This window comes from Anomalospiza imberbis, chromosome 1, assembly GCF_031753505.1.
Source record: "Anomalospiza imberbis isolate Cuckoo-Finch-1a 21T00152 chromosome 1, ASM3175350v1, whole genome shotgun sequence".
NCBI classification, from domain to species: domain Eukaryota; kingdom Metazoa; phylum Chordata; class Aves; order Passeriformes; family Viduidae; genus Anomalospiza; species Anomalospiza imberbis.
Genome location: NC_089681.1, coordinates 20,491,327 through 20,506,609, shown reverse-complemented (window position 1 = coordinate 20,506,609; position 15,283 = coordinate 20,491,327). Strand labels below are relative to the sequence as shown.

Genomic DNA, 15,283 nt, shown 5'->3' with positions numbered 1-15,283 from the left:
CCTGTCTGCTAGCCTTTGCTAACTTATTTCCTAGTTAAATGATACTTACTAGATACTTAATATCTTCTTATCAACAACAAGAGGCAGATGTTAGGGTTAGTAATGTCTTTTCTAAAAGAAATAAAAAACCCCAAACCACCAAACCCAGAACTCTCGTAAGTACATATCCTTGATGGCAATTACTGGCATGGAAAAAAAACCTAATTATTATACAAATTTACTGAGATGTACTATAACTTAATTTATCAGTAAATTAGCAATCAATATATTAACAATCTTTTCCTTTAACCCAATCAGAAGACATTAACACATAGCTCTGTTTTTTTAAAGAAAGTACTGTGCACAGGATTTTTTAGACTAGAAACATTTTTTTTCCAGAGAATATTACTGAAAGCAAGTGCAGTCCTATTTGTTACTATACTGGCTTGAACACTGCATCACTATGGGATTACTAGAAAAAAATCCTCATCTTTAAAATGTAAGCCCACTTTCAAATATGCATTTACTTAATAATATTTGGTCAGCTGTATCACTAATGGAGACAGATTCTGGCACAGTGAGAGATGGAGAGAGCATGAAAGGGAGAGAAAATGAATTAAGTGTCCAGCAATGCATGCACTTTCAGCAAGTCAGTCTGCTGCTAAAACCAAATCAAAAAACACAGTGCAAGTCTGGCCTGGTATGAGACAAGAACTGAGCTTCAGAACTGCAATTATTCAAACTCAAGAATGGACAGCTGTTTTAAAAAAGCAATTTCAGTTTCCAAACTGCACCCCACTGAGGCAGCATTTTCGTGTTGGATGAACAATGGAGTCTGGAGCATTTCATATCCTAAAATGTGATGAATAACAGAGGTGGATTCAGATGACATTCCTTGTTTTAATGAGATTCAGAGATTTAAGACAGTTTTGACAGGCCCCAGGGCTGCTTTCATATGAAGTTTTCCAGTTGTGCAGGAGCAGAATCTCACCAACTGTTATCTTGAGACTTGTTGAAACTGCTTAGTGGGTTATTCCAGGCAGGCCAGGATGAATGGAATTGCTGTGCAGCTGCCTTCACCCAGTCACAGCACTATTATTTCACAGTTGCAGACATCTGCTTCAAGCAGACACAGCTGATTCAGAGAGGAAGGCAGCAATACAGGAGCATTCAACAGGAGAGATGTTGGCAGGGTTTCTTGTCTCTATATTCTTTCCTCAAAATACCAGATCAATTCACAGTGTCAAAGAAGACTGCTGAACTAAATTTCTCCCAGATCATAAATATAAAAAATAAAAGATAGATTTCTTCCTAGTAACACAAGTTCATACCTTTAATTATTTTCTTTCCTAAAACCAAGTAAAAAGCCAGACACATTTTCATAAACTACAAAGGTAATACAGCAGGCAGGAGTCACTCTGATTACATTAGGTATAATTCCTTTGTAAAATCCATGAATACCTTCTTTCCTTTAAAGACAAAAGAAAATTGGTTTTAATGAATGTCTTTTAATAGAAAAAAAAAATCAGACATAAAACAAAGCCTGGCGTTTTATTTCTCACATTCCCATTGAGAGATGTACTTCAGGTTAGAAATAACAACTTCAGACAGTGTTTAAAGTGCATCAAGTATTAATCCATCATTTTTCTTCTGAACATATAATAGCATTATGTACATCAATTATTTAGCCCAGGCTTTGAGTGTTTTTTGTTGTGTTGTCCAAGTAAGGCAATTTAGTATCTTTCTTCATGCTACAAGAACTGGCTAAACAATTAAGAAAAGCCAGCATTCATTTTTGAGAATTTAAGCACCCCTTCCAGAATTTTGATTCTACTGGCCAATAAATGAGAATCTAATTTACCCAATTTGAATCAGTGTGTTATGCTAGGGCTGTTAAAAAGTTTCAGAGACATTAATTCTCAGCTCTTTAGGTGCAGACCTCACAGGCCTAGGACACCTGGAAGGATGAGAAAACAGAGGTCCTGAGAAATGCTTGGGTGTGGTTTACAGGACCCTCCCTAGTCCCATTTGTTCATCACAAGCACAGCAGTGGCTCCAGAATGGCTGTACTACACTTTACCAGAACTAATAAGCCTTCCTGTAGCCTGCAGCACTGAAGGGCTCTGCACTGACACATCAGAGCTACTTTTGCTCTGAACTGCCTCCAGTCAAAATGGTTGTACAGCCTCTGAACCAGGGGTGCTCCTGGAACAGAGCCTCAGTCACTTACTCAGCTGGCCCCTCTTCACAGCCCAGGAGCCCATTCCCAGCTGTCCAGCAATACGGCCCAACCCAGAAGCACTGTCCAAAGCCACGGATGCACACGCAGAGGTGGCCACCCTTAGTAACTACACAGCTCTGTGTGAAAAGCTCAGATATGAATAGGTGTGGGGTCACAGGTCTCTAAAGGTCCTACAGGAAGCTGGAACCAGACTACAAGTGCAGTCAGGCCCCAGGGTAACCCAGGGACATCAGTATAATCAGCTCTGGCTAGCTCACTTCACCTTGCCAGGAATTTGGATTAGCCACAACTCCCAGCAGCACAATGCTCCTGTCCTATGTGGTAAGCTAAAGCAGTTCAAGTGAGACTTCATTTAGTGTCCCAAACCACCCATGACAATGTTATTTTTTAGAATGTGAATTTTGCTGGAGAAGAGAGAAGGGAGACAGAATACACAACAGAAACCTGCAGGGGGCATCGACTCCCTCCTATCTCCCCCTCTCTCCTTAGCTTAGTGCTGTTGGTGGCATCTTGCACAATACGACGTTGTACAGCTAACGCTTTGCTTGCTCTGAACTGCACTGGTTCTACAAGTCAGCACAGAAGCCAGTCAAGGTAGCTCTGATTCTGCAAAACTCAGTTTCCAACGTGTAGGCTTTTAATTTTGCACACCTACCTCCATGTCCTGTGGATCACATCAAACACCCCAGAATATGTGTTATGCTGGTCTTGAAGACGAGCTCGCACAACTTGATAGGGATATGTTGCTACCACAGCAAATATTTTGGATACAGCTGCCATCAGTATGTATTCCACAGTGTTCTAAAAGCAACAAAAAACTGTCAAGCTTGCCTTAGGTATGGTTTAAATTAGCCAATTCTCAAAATCTTATTTGATTTTTAAATGTACAATCAAACAATACTCTAGATTTTCCCCCCTTATAACACATTAAAAGAAATGTCAGTGTTTACTACGTGCAGTGCTACAAGTAATTGACTGTAAAACATGTGTTGTGCCTTCTCATTCCCACCAGGAGAAACACTTCTTCCAAAAGTAGCTACCTTTGCCCAACTTGTACCCGAACAGTTTTCCAGGGTTTAATACCACCCCCTCTGGTTCCACAAAGTAAGAAAAAACCCTCATTCCTTCCTCTAAAGTTCTCAAACCACTTGCCAAGATAGGAAGTTGGTTTTCAAAACCAGTGAAAACCAGTTGCTTGTTCCTAAAAAGTGAGAAAGTATTATTTCCTTCTATAGATTCTGCACTTCGATTAATGTACCAATACTTCGCACATTTGGCTGCTGTATAACTTGACAAATGGAATTAACTTCTATTTATTTACATGCCACATAATTTTATCCTCAAGCATCATACCAATTTTGTTTCTGACACTCTGTTTCTATACTTGTTGTATCTCTCTTTCAAATCCTCGTAGGCCATGAACTGAAGTGCTCCATGTGATGTTCCAAACAGACCAGGCACAAATCCCTAAAAAAAAAGGATAAAACAAGGATAAAGGGTAATGCACAAAACTTAAACAACTTGACAGAGCACAGCTCACACACCTACATTTTCCTCCCTTAAAGTACAGACTGTGCCTGCACAGCAGTTGCAGTCTGACTCAGGTATTCTTAAGGGCAGGCATCACACAAACACTTAACAAATGCTACTTTTCTGGCATACAGCCTAAAGTCACCTACTGAGTCACTGAGATAAAACAAGTGGCCCAGGGACTCCACCTCACAGAGCACAAGCTGGTAACACAGATTAGGATTGCAAGATCACAGATCAAGCCGTGGTCTTGCAAACGCGCTGCTCAGTGCACATTTCCACAGACTGGCACTGAGGGGTCTGGTTCCCACCTGAGACTGGTAAAGCAATGACAGATGCTGGCAACTCAGAGAAGAGCCATCAGGAGCAGAGGTAAAAAAACATTACTGTGACTGAGCCCAGGAAATAGACATGTATGTGTTTGCTTTGTGTGTCCACATAAATGTGTGTCTATGAGATATATATATGTATTTCTATACTAAATATGTTTGTGTGTGTGTAGAATCATAGAATAATTTTGGTTGGAAACGATCTTTAGGGTTATCAGATCTAACCATAAACCTGACACTGCCATGCTCACCACCATACTATGTCCTTGTGGCAGAAGAGAGTGAGCTGCTCCAGCAACATCTTTCTTACCTACACAAACACATCAACCTTTAGCAAGAAAATATACATCAACCTTTAGCTCCAAAAAAGTTGGAATGAAGGGGGAAAACAGGTACTTTCTGAACTGCCGCCACAAGAAAGAGAAGACAGGAGTTCCCCCAGGAGCAGGACTAGCTCCATTAAAGTGAGCTACCAGCTGCATGGATTTGGAAAAGCACTAATTCTCTTTTTGAAGAGTTGGTCACTTACACTGGAAAACACAAATAAATGGGGGATTAATCACCTTGGCCAGAAAGGGACTCAAAAGCTTGCTGCAAACTGTTGGGGGACAATTATGACAGAATAAGTGATCAAAATGTGGTTAAAAGCACTCAAAGAAACAAAGTAAAAAAAAAAAAAACAGTTTTATTTCCTATGATCTATGCAGGCAAGAAAAAGGAATTTGAAAATGTGCTCAGATGCCAAACTCTGTGTTAGACTAAAAGGGAAGCCCAAAATGTTGAAGACTTACCAGTATACAATTAAAAGCCTGGAGAAGGTGAAAAAGAGAAAGGATCCTGAAGGAGTCCACTGAATTAGAGTTAACAAGACAAAATAATAAAAATCCTAAATCGCAGAAGAACCTCCAACAACTAAAACTACAGCAGGTAAAAAAATTGCACAGATAACACACAAAATACCACTTCAAGGATCAGCTTTCCAAATGCTACATATAGATTTCTGAAGTTTTTCAGTCATTTAGGAAATGATTTTTAAGAATTTCTTTAATACACGAGGATAAATTTCTTCTTACAGCAAGAAATAATGGTCATGAACTCACCATCAGTGACACAAACTGATGAAATGCATTAAGAGTTAGTGAAAGTCCCAGAAAAAAAAAACTTCCCCAAATGAGAACAAGTGGAATTAAACTACATATCTGTATTTTGTCAGCTGTAAGCACAAAATGAAGACAAAGGGCCCCAACAGAGGGAAAAGGACAACTTTGGTTTTCAGAAATCCTGGATCAGAGAAGAAAATAAAAGGAGCAGAAAAAAAATTGATGAAAAAATGTCAAAGAAAAAAATTATCCGGATCAGCAAAAAAAAAAAAAGAAAACAATATGAAACTTATGGACAGTGATAGCAGGGATAATCTTCACAAACATTTCCCAGTGATTAATCAGTAAAATAACTAAAAGACAGTGGAAGTGATTGTCGTCCACTTGGAAAGAATTAGAACAATGTATTTGTATCATAGAAGAATGAGGTAATACTTTCCCTGCCAACAAAAGAATGTTAAACAAGCTTTAAGAGGGCTAAACTCTTAAACTAAAGCCAGAAGATTTGGATAACTTGCACCCTTGAGTCCTAAAGCATCTACTGGTTGTACTTCATAAACAAATACCAGCATGCTTTAAGTCTTGGGCTGATGAGAAAAGCTTCCAAAGACTGAGGGACTTTTAATGTTGGGCCAATGTTAATGCAAGAAGGGAGTGAGTGAGGCAACTGTCAGCCAGTGTGCCCCAGTAAAATAGGAGCTGACCCAGGCTTTTATTGATCACAGAAAACAATGTATTCTTATGGACAAATGTTTCAAAGCAAAACTGATTTCTTCACAGCTCTGAAATATCTTGGCCAGGGAAATTTTTGAAACATATTCTATTTTCTTATTCTTAGACTAACTTAATTAAAAATTATTGCTTGCCACAAAATTTGATAGAACATTTATTTTTACCCACAATATGACTGTAAAGAGAAATTTTATAATAACTTCATGTATTTTGTGTTATTTTTTATTTTAATATTTGAAATATATCTTTAGAAGATTTTTGCCATGAAAGCATGACAAGATGAATCGTTCCTCAAAGAAGACCTGCTTGAATTCTCCTTCAAAGGATTAGAACAATAGACAGAATTAAATACAGTTCTATATTTATCTATTCTATAATTAGAAATTTAAATGGCATATAATTCTGAGCAGCAGACAGTGGGAATAAAGAAATATTTTAAAGTTGGCTTAAAGCGTTCTAAGTGCTGGAAATCCAGACAAGAAGAAAATGTCCTGTTGGTTAGTGTTTCAAAGGTTACCCATCACAATAAAAAGGCAAATGTACTCACTGGAAAACCTGTGCTTCTTAGCAAAGAAGGGAACAAGGATCATTTGGTGATGTGGTACTCAGATCACTGCTAGAAGTGTTTGTCAGCACTCCAGCCAGAACAGCCTCTGCTGTATGCTTCAAAAGAATGCAGCAAATGTAATCCCTCCAGTGCTACCTTCATTGGGCTCTCAGTGTCAAAGATCTGCAGCATCTGAGTGCCCTGTTCTGACAACCTGTGCAGACAAGACACTGAAGTCGCCCATTATCATCTTGATTCCCTCATGGTGAAAAATGTTACCTCTTTTATGTGAAAGCCACTTATGCTTATGTCTCTGTGTAGAACCTGCAACTTCAGTTAAAATCAAGATGGCCAAATCTCAATGGATTTTGCTATGCACAAGTACAAAGACATAGAAAGCTTACAAGCTTCATATTTACAAGAAGAAAAATAACAGAAGCAAAAGCATTGCAAAATAAAGAGAGCTAAGTGCCTTAGCCACTGAGAGACCAGGAAAAGTACTTTAACCTCAGAGCACAGAATCTTGCCTACCAAAAGTGAAATGTCAACACAGAAGTGTCCAAATATATTTCACTTGGTAAAGAGCACACATTAGTGTTATGACTTTTGTTGTTGTCAGCATGCCACATTATTATTCTCAGTCTTGATGAACCTGGATTTTATTTTAATCTCCTTAAATTTTATACATTTTCTGTGTATTTTACTCTTGTTTATTAAAGATTGCTCTATTTCCAACTGCTGCTTCTAGATAATCTATAAAAGAGAATAAAAAATGCACATACAGAAATACAGAGGCCATGAAGGATGTTAGTTGCATTCCTCACTGATGTCTTAGTAGTCATTCTCTCTAGACTATACACCTAACAGCTTCTCAACAGCTCAGAGATATTTTATGTTTTCCTTAAAGGACCAATCCTACAATCTTACAACTATTTAGCCATGTTTGGGCACTCCTACCTTATGCTTGAAAAGAAAAACACAGCACTCACAACATGAAGATGGTTGCGTGACATTCATTAATGGCAAAGTAATTTTTAGAGCTCAAATCTCCAGCAGATCCATGGGTGTGCTCAAAGTACATAACCCCAAGCTGTTTTTTAATTCAGCCTGGTGTGCAGCAGAGCAGCTCTGTCCCTAATCATCAGGGGGATGGAGGCCAAAAAGACAAAGCCCAACGGATGGAGGGTGTGGAAGATCACTGACTGATGATTACTGGGATAATGAGTGAAGGAGACTTCTCCTGCCTTTTCAGAACCGGTTAGGCCAAGTTCAAAAGGAACAACTTACTGAGAAACCCAGATTCAGACAAACTATATTTGATGAACAATCAATACCCAGCAGAGCTAATAAAGACAGCTTTGATCCCTGCTAGGAAGACTGATGTAGCCTGACATTACCAGTTTGTACCTCAAAGGACTGAAAGGATTTGCTCAGATCAGTAACAGCATCTATGCAATAAAGAGCAATTATTGAATTGCTTGGTCAGAAATACCATTCTTTAGGAGACAAATCTCAAACAGAAAGAAACTCCTTCCAGATTTTATTTCCAATTCTATCTGAGACAGTTGCTCTATTTGGGATCCCTTCATTTACTGTAAGGTGGTACTACCTGAGATCCCCTTATCTGCTATAAGGAATGCTATCTGAAATAAAGATTATGAGGAAAAAGAAGACAATTGTGTGTACTACAACTCCCGACTCAGGGCAATTAACAAAGCTTTGGCTGTACAATTTCAAATAGAGCAAGAAAAATAAAAGCTGCCCTAAACACTGAAATGGAGGAAGGCTAAAGCATGTACAAGTCAAAGAGCCACCTGAAGAGGTGCCTTTTTCCCCAGTATAGACAAGGTTGAGAGAGTCCTGACGTCAAATGGAAGCTGCTCAGTGTGCATACTTATGTAGGTCACTCAGGACTTATTTAGGTCACCTTCTTTGCAGATTTAAGCAAGTAATTTGCTCTTTCAAAGGAAGTAGCTGCTTTAGTCCCACACTTGCAGATTAACACTACAAAGAAGTGTCTAGTGCCAAAGGCGACACCTGCTACATGCACGAATAATCTGAAAAGAAGGGTGGAAGGACATCTTAAAAACTAACAGATCCAAGAAATCAGAACTTATCTACATGGAACAGAGCAGACATCCAGGCAGGCAAACCATAAATCCTGACAATTTCAATTTAGGAATAAGTAAGGTGCCTTGTCCCTGGTGTTAGAATTTGGCATTCATTGCTACGAAGCACACAAATCCTACAGAATAGGAAGGATCACATTTTTCACCAAAAATAAAATAAACCAATGTTCAGTAATCAGGATAATTTCTAGGAGAAAGTGGTCGTGTTCCCTATCCCTTGCAGTGTTCAAGGTCAGGCTGGATGGGCTCTGAGCAGCCTGGGCTAGTGGAAGGTACACCTGCCCATTGCAGAGGTGTTGGAACAAGAATATCTTTAAGATCCCTTCCAATCTAAGCCATTCTATGATTCTGCAGCATTACTTGCAGGAGAAGAGCCAGACTGAACTAAAATAGGTTTCTTCACAACTTCCAGGCACTGATGAATGCATCTTGATGTCATGACCTGAAGGGAGGAGGAGGCAAAAAGTCCAAATCTTGTTGCCATCTGTTTCCCTAAATTAAAGGGTACAAAAAACCCACACATATGCAGACCATATTTAGAAGTCTGCAAATTTAATGTATCTAGAGCTGACAAATTACAGACATCAATAACCAGAGGGCAAATAAGCAGTTGTGAAGCTATCCATTGTGGAAGAAAAAATCAGCAAGTACTTTAGTCATGTTATCTTCCAGAAGAGGTTAGAAATACAGAGATAAGGGATAAAATGCAAGGAAGTACTACCAGCAACATAGGTTACATTATTGCTGTCCTGCTTATCCAAATTCTAATTATAGTAAGACTAAAAAAATTACAAAGCAGTTTATCACCAGTATAATGGATTTTCTTCTGCCTAAGCCTTTTTGCTACAGTTCTTCAGCGGGAAAGACTCACAGAATGAGTTATTACAATTTAATTTTTTTTAGACAAATATTTAGAAGCCTCACCATGCTACTGGGTGGTGCCAGGCAATCGTGGAATTTTTCTGAAATGTGATTACCTTATATAAGCCACGTATGCCCTCTGCCTTGTATATCTTTATAAGAGCATCAAACATTCCTCTGTATTGCCGCTTGGATGGATCCACGCCAGCGTTATATTGTAGCACAAGTCGAGTCTTGGTTACCCATATTGGGTTTGTAATGCAGAGAGTCATGGCTCCTGAGAACAGACAGAAGTTACTCTCATTGTTATGCCAACTCCACAGATTGTCCCAGCTTGTTCAGTCCAATATAACACAGGCTTCTACAATGACAAAACTACTTTTCCTACCAGAGTACTCATATTGTTTAAAACAGGTGAAGTTTATGCCCTCCATTGCGCCCTCTCTCTCCCTTCAAAGCTCACAGTCAAGCCCAATTCACTTCTGCTGGGGTACTTTTGCAGGGCACATGTATTTTTGCATATTCCTAGTACAGCCCCTTTTTTGCTTCACCTCTCCACAGTTAGTAGTATAATCTGAAGTAGACAGGAAATGTAATTTCTTAATGTACCACTGATTATCTGAGTTATTCTTCAGTATACAATAATTCAAAATTTAATAAACACCTCAGTGATGTGAAATTTACTTAATAATATTGATATGTTAATAGCAACATGTCATAGCTTTATAGGTTATTGAAAATACCATTGTAGCAGAATCCATTACTATATTTCATGTCAAACAACATGCCTTATATTTCAACAATAAATGAATGCTTCAAAATCCTAATAAAAAGTCTTCCAAATTGCCTGTACAGCATGTAGTGACAGGACAAGGTGGAATGATTCAAACTGGAAGAGAGTAGGTTTAGATTAAGTATGAGACAGAAATTCTTTACTGTGATAGCAGTGAGGCCCTGGAACAGGTTGCCCAGAGAAGTTGCGGATGCCTCACCTCTAGAAGTGTTCAAGACCATGCTGAATGGGGCTTTGAGCAACCTGGTCTAGTGGGAGGCGTCCCAGCCAAAGACAGGGGGTGGAACTAGATTATTTTTAAGGTCCCTTCCAACCCAAACCATTCCATGATTTAAGAGGCCACCTCCTTTCAAGGTCCAAGTGTTAAAATTTAACAAGTTAACAATCTGATAGCAGCAGATTTTTATAGTTACATTTTGGGACCCAATACAGTACTAAATATGGAAAGTGCTTACACAGAATGAAAACAAGGACAAAAGACATTTTGACAACTATTCATTCTGCACAAAACTGAAGGACCACAGTGACCCACCTATTTGTGCTAGACATCTTTGTTTTATTTACAGACAACAAACTATTGCATCTGGCCTGGAACACTTACACTTGCCACCTGTAAGAAAAAGCTGCACTGACACAGAAAGGCAGGTAGCAGCATATGGGAAGGCTACAAGTGAACATTAATTTTTGCATTTAACCTCACCAGCCTCTGCAGCTGACACTAGGTGTTCGCTCGCACTGAGACTTTCCATCTTCCCTTCCTTCTTGTAAGCTTTGATGGCATTGTAACTGGAAAATGTACAACATAGTTTAGTAAAGGTGAAAACAGACCTACATCACAAATAACACAATCCAGAATGACATACCTAAGATCATGGTGGTACACAGCTTTGAAGAAAAGGTATCCAAACGACCCTTATTTAATTGATTAACTGATCTCTGAGCAGTCAGCTCTTTAAAGTGAACTATGGTAATATATGTTTAAATTGTAAAATTAAACTGTCAGTATCAATGGGCCTACATCATGAAAATGATCATATATCAAGAATTAACTTCTAAAATAAGTTTATTGGGAGCCAGAGTGCTAGGTATCTACGCTCTAGCTCAGAAATACACTGAACATTCTTCTCTTGATCTAGTTTGCAATCTTTATGAATTAAAAAATTGTCAACAGAAGATGAAGTGTCAATAGCAATCTACAGCAAAGCTTAAGGACTGAAGTACAACAATAACAGAGTCTAGACAACTGACAAGTGAGCTTTGCATAGGCATGCCAGTTAACTAGTCCCTAAAATGTTTCAATTAATAGGGATAAGCAGTAATGGAGTTATAAAGTAGAATATGAAAAAATGGGTTTTAAAAACATAGCCCATCAACTGACAAAAAACAATGAAAAACTGTCACTAAAATAATTAAAAACAATCAAACATTTAGTTTAAGTAGAAAACTTCATACTCTTTAATTTTTAAGAAATCAATTTAGTTTCTTGCTTTTCATGACGTTTTAAGAACACTTTTAGAGAATTCTTTATGAATAGTATCACCACCTCTCAAATTCCTTATTATTTTCACAGCATCAAGGGAATGCAGTGTACCTGACAAAGGAACAGGTCTCTGACTCAAATTGCTGAAATTCTAAAACAGCAAACCATAATAAACATTAACAAACCTGGACTAGGTAAGAGAATGACAAGTTTCTAAGTCCATTTTTATACCCCACAAGGAAGATGCAATGTATATCTGAACATTACATTGTGCAGGGTGTGACACATTTTACAGTTCTACTTACAAGAAAAAGTAAAGTCCCCAGGAGGCCCCTGCTCCCACCATGTTTGGAGTTACCCCTTGGTACAAGCCTCGAAGTCCTTCATGCTTCCAGATTGTGGTCATACAGTGAAGAATTCCATTGTACTTTGGCCTCAGCTCCAATCCATCACTTACTACGAAATAAAGAAATGATACTGGAAAAGATTTCAGAAAGCACAAAGTTCAACTGCATCCAAGTCAACACAGAAGTCCACAGCCTCTAAAGCAAGCATAAATAAACATGATACCTAACCGATCAACTGTATTACATGAGTTTTATTTCACAAGTATGCAAGAGTTGGGGTTTGCAGCTTTATAAGCCTAGAGTTCAAGAACTTAGGGAAAAAAGGAGGGAAAAAGAGATAACTCCTTAGCTCAGTAAGAGGAAAGTTCCTATTAATCTGACAAGGCTAAATAAATGCACTTTTGTACATTTTTGATGAGCAGCAAATCTGAAGTTTTCTGTCTCTTCTTTTTAGCACTGCAGCAATTGTGCATCATATTTCAAGTGATATGGATGGCATCCTTGACATGTTTCTCTAAGCTGTTTAGACAAGTGCTAAGTAACAACCCTTAAATTAAAATTTTCTCTTTAAAATGTTCTGTTAAGCAATGGGTCATGTCTTACTGATTCCCAAGTCAGTTTTTACCAGAACACTCAAGGGTTTCTCCTCCATCCTAATAACCTAACAGAGGGTGGTCCAAATGTGCAGAACAGAGGACTTCAAAAATACAGAAAACGCACAAGATTTTTGTCTGACAGATCATGTAGAACGTGGATATCCACAAAACTTGGAGTGGCAACTACTACTGCTCCTACCATAACAACAAAGGAGTAAGTTGATTTACTGATGAGATATGTGATACAGTCCATGGTGAGATGACAAGATGTAACAGACACAAGCTGAAATACAGGGAATTTTGACCAGAACTTTTTATCCAGCAGAATGGCCAAATACTTGAACAAACTCCCAACAAACTCCCCAAAGAGCATATTTGGAGCTGTTCAAAACTCCAGTACACAAGACTAAACAAACTGATCTAAGCAGAGCTTATCTGAGTAGGGGGTGAACTCCTTAGCTCTCTTCACACCTAAATTACTCTATGATGCCAACATAGCAGCACCTTTCATTCTTAATACAGACATATGGTTAGACTGCAACTGTACTGAAAACTGATCTCAAAGTTTTACAAGAAGTGTAGTTTTTTTGTGTCCCCATCAAAATTAGTCCTGGTAAACAGGCATTTTTTGTTCAGTGCCACATTTCTTATTAATTCCCCTTGAACTCTGTGTCCCATACACATTGTGAGAGACTTCAGCATTAAAGACAAAATGCTTTTGCTGAGCACAGTGTGACAACACCTCAACACCTTGACAACCATGCAAAACTAAAACACAAACACCTCTTTTCTCCTTCCTGAATAAGTGTTGCTAGACCTTTCCCAAAGACATTTGTGAAATTTTTTACCATGCATACACTAGATCAAGTTTATAAACATATTAAACAACATCAGAAATCAGAGACACAAATGCAAGTCTTTCTGTCAATGATGCTGCCAAGAAACTTCACAACATTCATTTCTTATATCAGCTCCTGCTCCCTGGTTGAAGACAAAACATAGGAATTGTTATTTTCAACCCAAAGAAGCATGTGAAAGTACGTAACTTCCAAAAGCCACCTAATCCAAACCTGTACTCAAACCAGATCTAATTAGATCTGGTTACTTAGGGACACGACCAGTTGACTCCTGAATGTTTCCATGGCTGAAGAGATTACAGCTTGTCTGGGTAACCTTTTCCAGTATTTGACCATTCTCACAGTAAAATAACTGGAATTTTCCATATTCATGCTTGTGCCTGTTACTTTTTGGCCTCCTAACCAAGAATCTGGCTTTACCTTCTCTGTGTCTTCCAATAATGCTGTCATAGACTACAATTTTATCTCCCCTCAGCCCTTCTTTTCTGAGGCCAAACTGATCCTGTTTAGATCTGATCCTGATAGAAATGTCAGCCTGTTCTATGCCTGATAAACTGATAAACTGATAAACTATCTATGCCTGATAAACTGATCCTGATAGAATGTCAGCCTGTTCTATGCCATGTGCTCCAGCCCCTTCACCAGTCTGGTGGCTTCCACTGGAGTCACATCAGTGTGTCATTGTCCTCCTTGTCCTGGAGAGCCCCAAAGTAAACACAGCACTTCTGGCATAGTCTTACAAATGGAAAACAGAGAGAAAAGAGCCCTTCTGCTGGCTGGGCTCTTCATAATGCAGCCCAGGATGTGCCCAGCTAGGACAAGCAACGTTTTGAATTTTGTAAACTGCCTCGGAGATAGTTTGGTTTTGCGATCTTAAAATATCCATATACCTATTTTAGAAAACAATCCAAAGATACAGTAAAATGTTTCAATATCTCTGAAAGAGAATATGATAAATGGTGGACAAGTTTCTCGAATTAGCAGAAAAGTCTAGAGAAGTCACCATGTTTCCCTGTGGAAAAACAAACTAGTTACAGAGTTTTCTGCAAAACAATACCACGACTGTTATCAACCGAGGTTATTCCAAAACCACCGCTACGCTCTGAGTGTTGAAAATCTTTGGCACAAAGGTGAACTTTGAACGGGGGCTTGGGACAAGCCGCCTGCTGAAAGCAGGCAGTGCTGCGGTGCCGCCGGCACTGGTGGTCACGGAAGGGGGGAAGGGGCTGGCAGCCCTCCGACCCGCCCGCAAACAGCTCCAGGCACACGGCACACCTTACGGTCCCTACAAGGGACAAGAAGAAGCCTTGCGATAGCAGGGAAGAGAAGGGGAGACCGTCCCCTTCGGCTCACGGCCAGTTTATTCCAAGCCGCGGGGCTGCCCGCCGGCACCGGGGCGCTGCAGCCGCGCTCGGGGCGGGCAGAACAGCGCGGGCTTTGGGCAGGAAGCTCGGCGAGCTCGGGCGCGTCGGTGCGTCCCTAGCGCAGGACGGCGGGGGGGCTCACCTGCGAAGCGGATCTTGACGAGGTCCAGCGGGTGCAGCGCCAGCGTGGACAGGACGCCGCCGCTCATTCCCGCCGCCAGGTTCTCCAGCCGCACGTGCCGCAGCACGGAGCGCAGCGCCAGCGGCTCCCGCGCCAGCGGCTCCCGCGCCAGCGGCTCCCGCGCCAGCGGCTCCCGCGCCAGCGGCTCCCGCGCCAGCGGCTCCCGCGCCAGCGGCTCCCGCGCCGCGCACGCGGCACCCGCGGCGCCCATCGCCG

General features: G+C 40.1%; 1 protein-coding gene across 1 annotated transcript; it reads right to left on the bottom strand.

Annotated features, from left to right (window-relative positions):
• Nucleotides 1–1,299: 1,299 nt before the first annotated feature.
• On the bottom strand, nt 1,300–15,278 carry SLC25A32 (solute carrier family 25 member 32). The gene is made up of 7 exons (XM_068182605.1): nt 15,029–15,278; nt 12,028–12,178; nt 10,943–11,028; nt 9,566–9,726; nt 3,575–3,688; nt 2,877–3,022; nt 1,300–1,448 (listed from the first exon to the last, which is right to left on the bottom strand). Exons 1-7 carry the CDS (start codon nt 15,276–15,278, stop codon nt 1,313–1,315), a joined length of 1,044 nt encoding a protein of 347 aa, XP_068038706.1. The 3' UTR covers nt 1,300–1,312.
• Nucleotides 15,279–15,283: the final 5 nt, after the last annotated feature.

Bases quoted from the DNA above. Each gene is read 5' to 3' on its own strand.
- SLC25A32 (XM_068182605.1), bottom strand. From the start codon at position 15,278: ATGGGCGCCGCGGGTGCCGCGTGCGCGGCGCGGGAGCCGCTGGCGCGG. The intron at 9,727-10,942 runs GTGAGGTTAAAT...GTCTGTTCTCAG, and splicing joins AGTGTCAGCTGCAGAGGCTG to GAGCCATGACTCTCTGCATT. The intron at 3,689-9,565 runs GTAATCACATTT...CTTTTTTTTTAG, and splicing joins GCATACGTGGCTTATATAAG to GGATTTGTGCCTGGTCTGTT.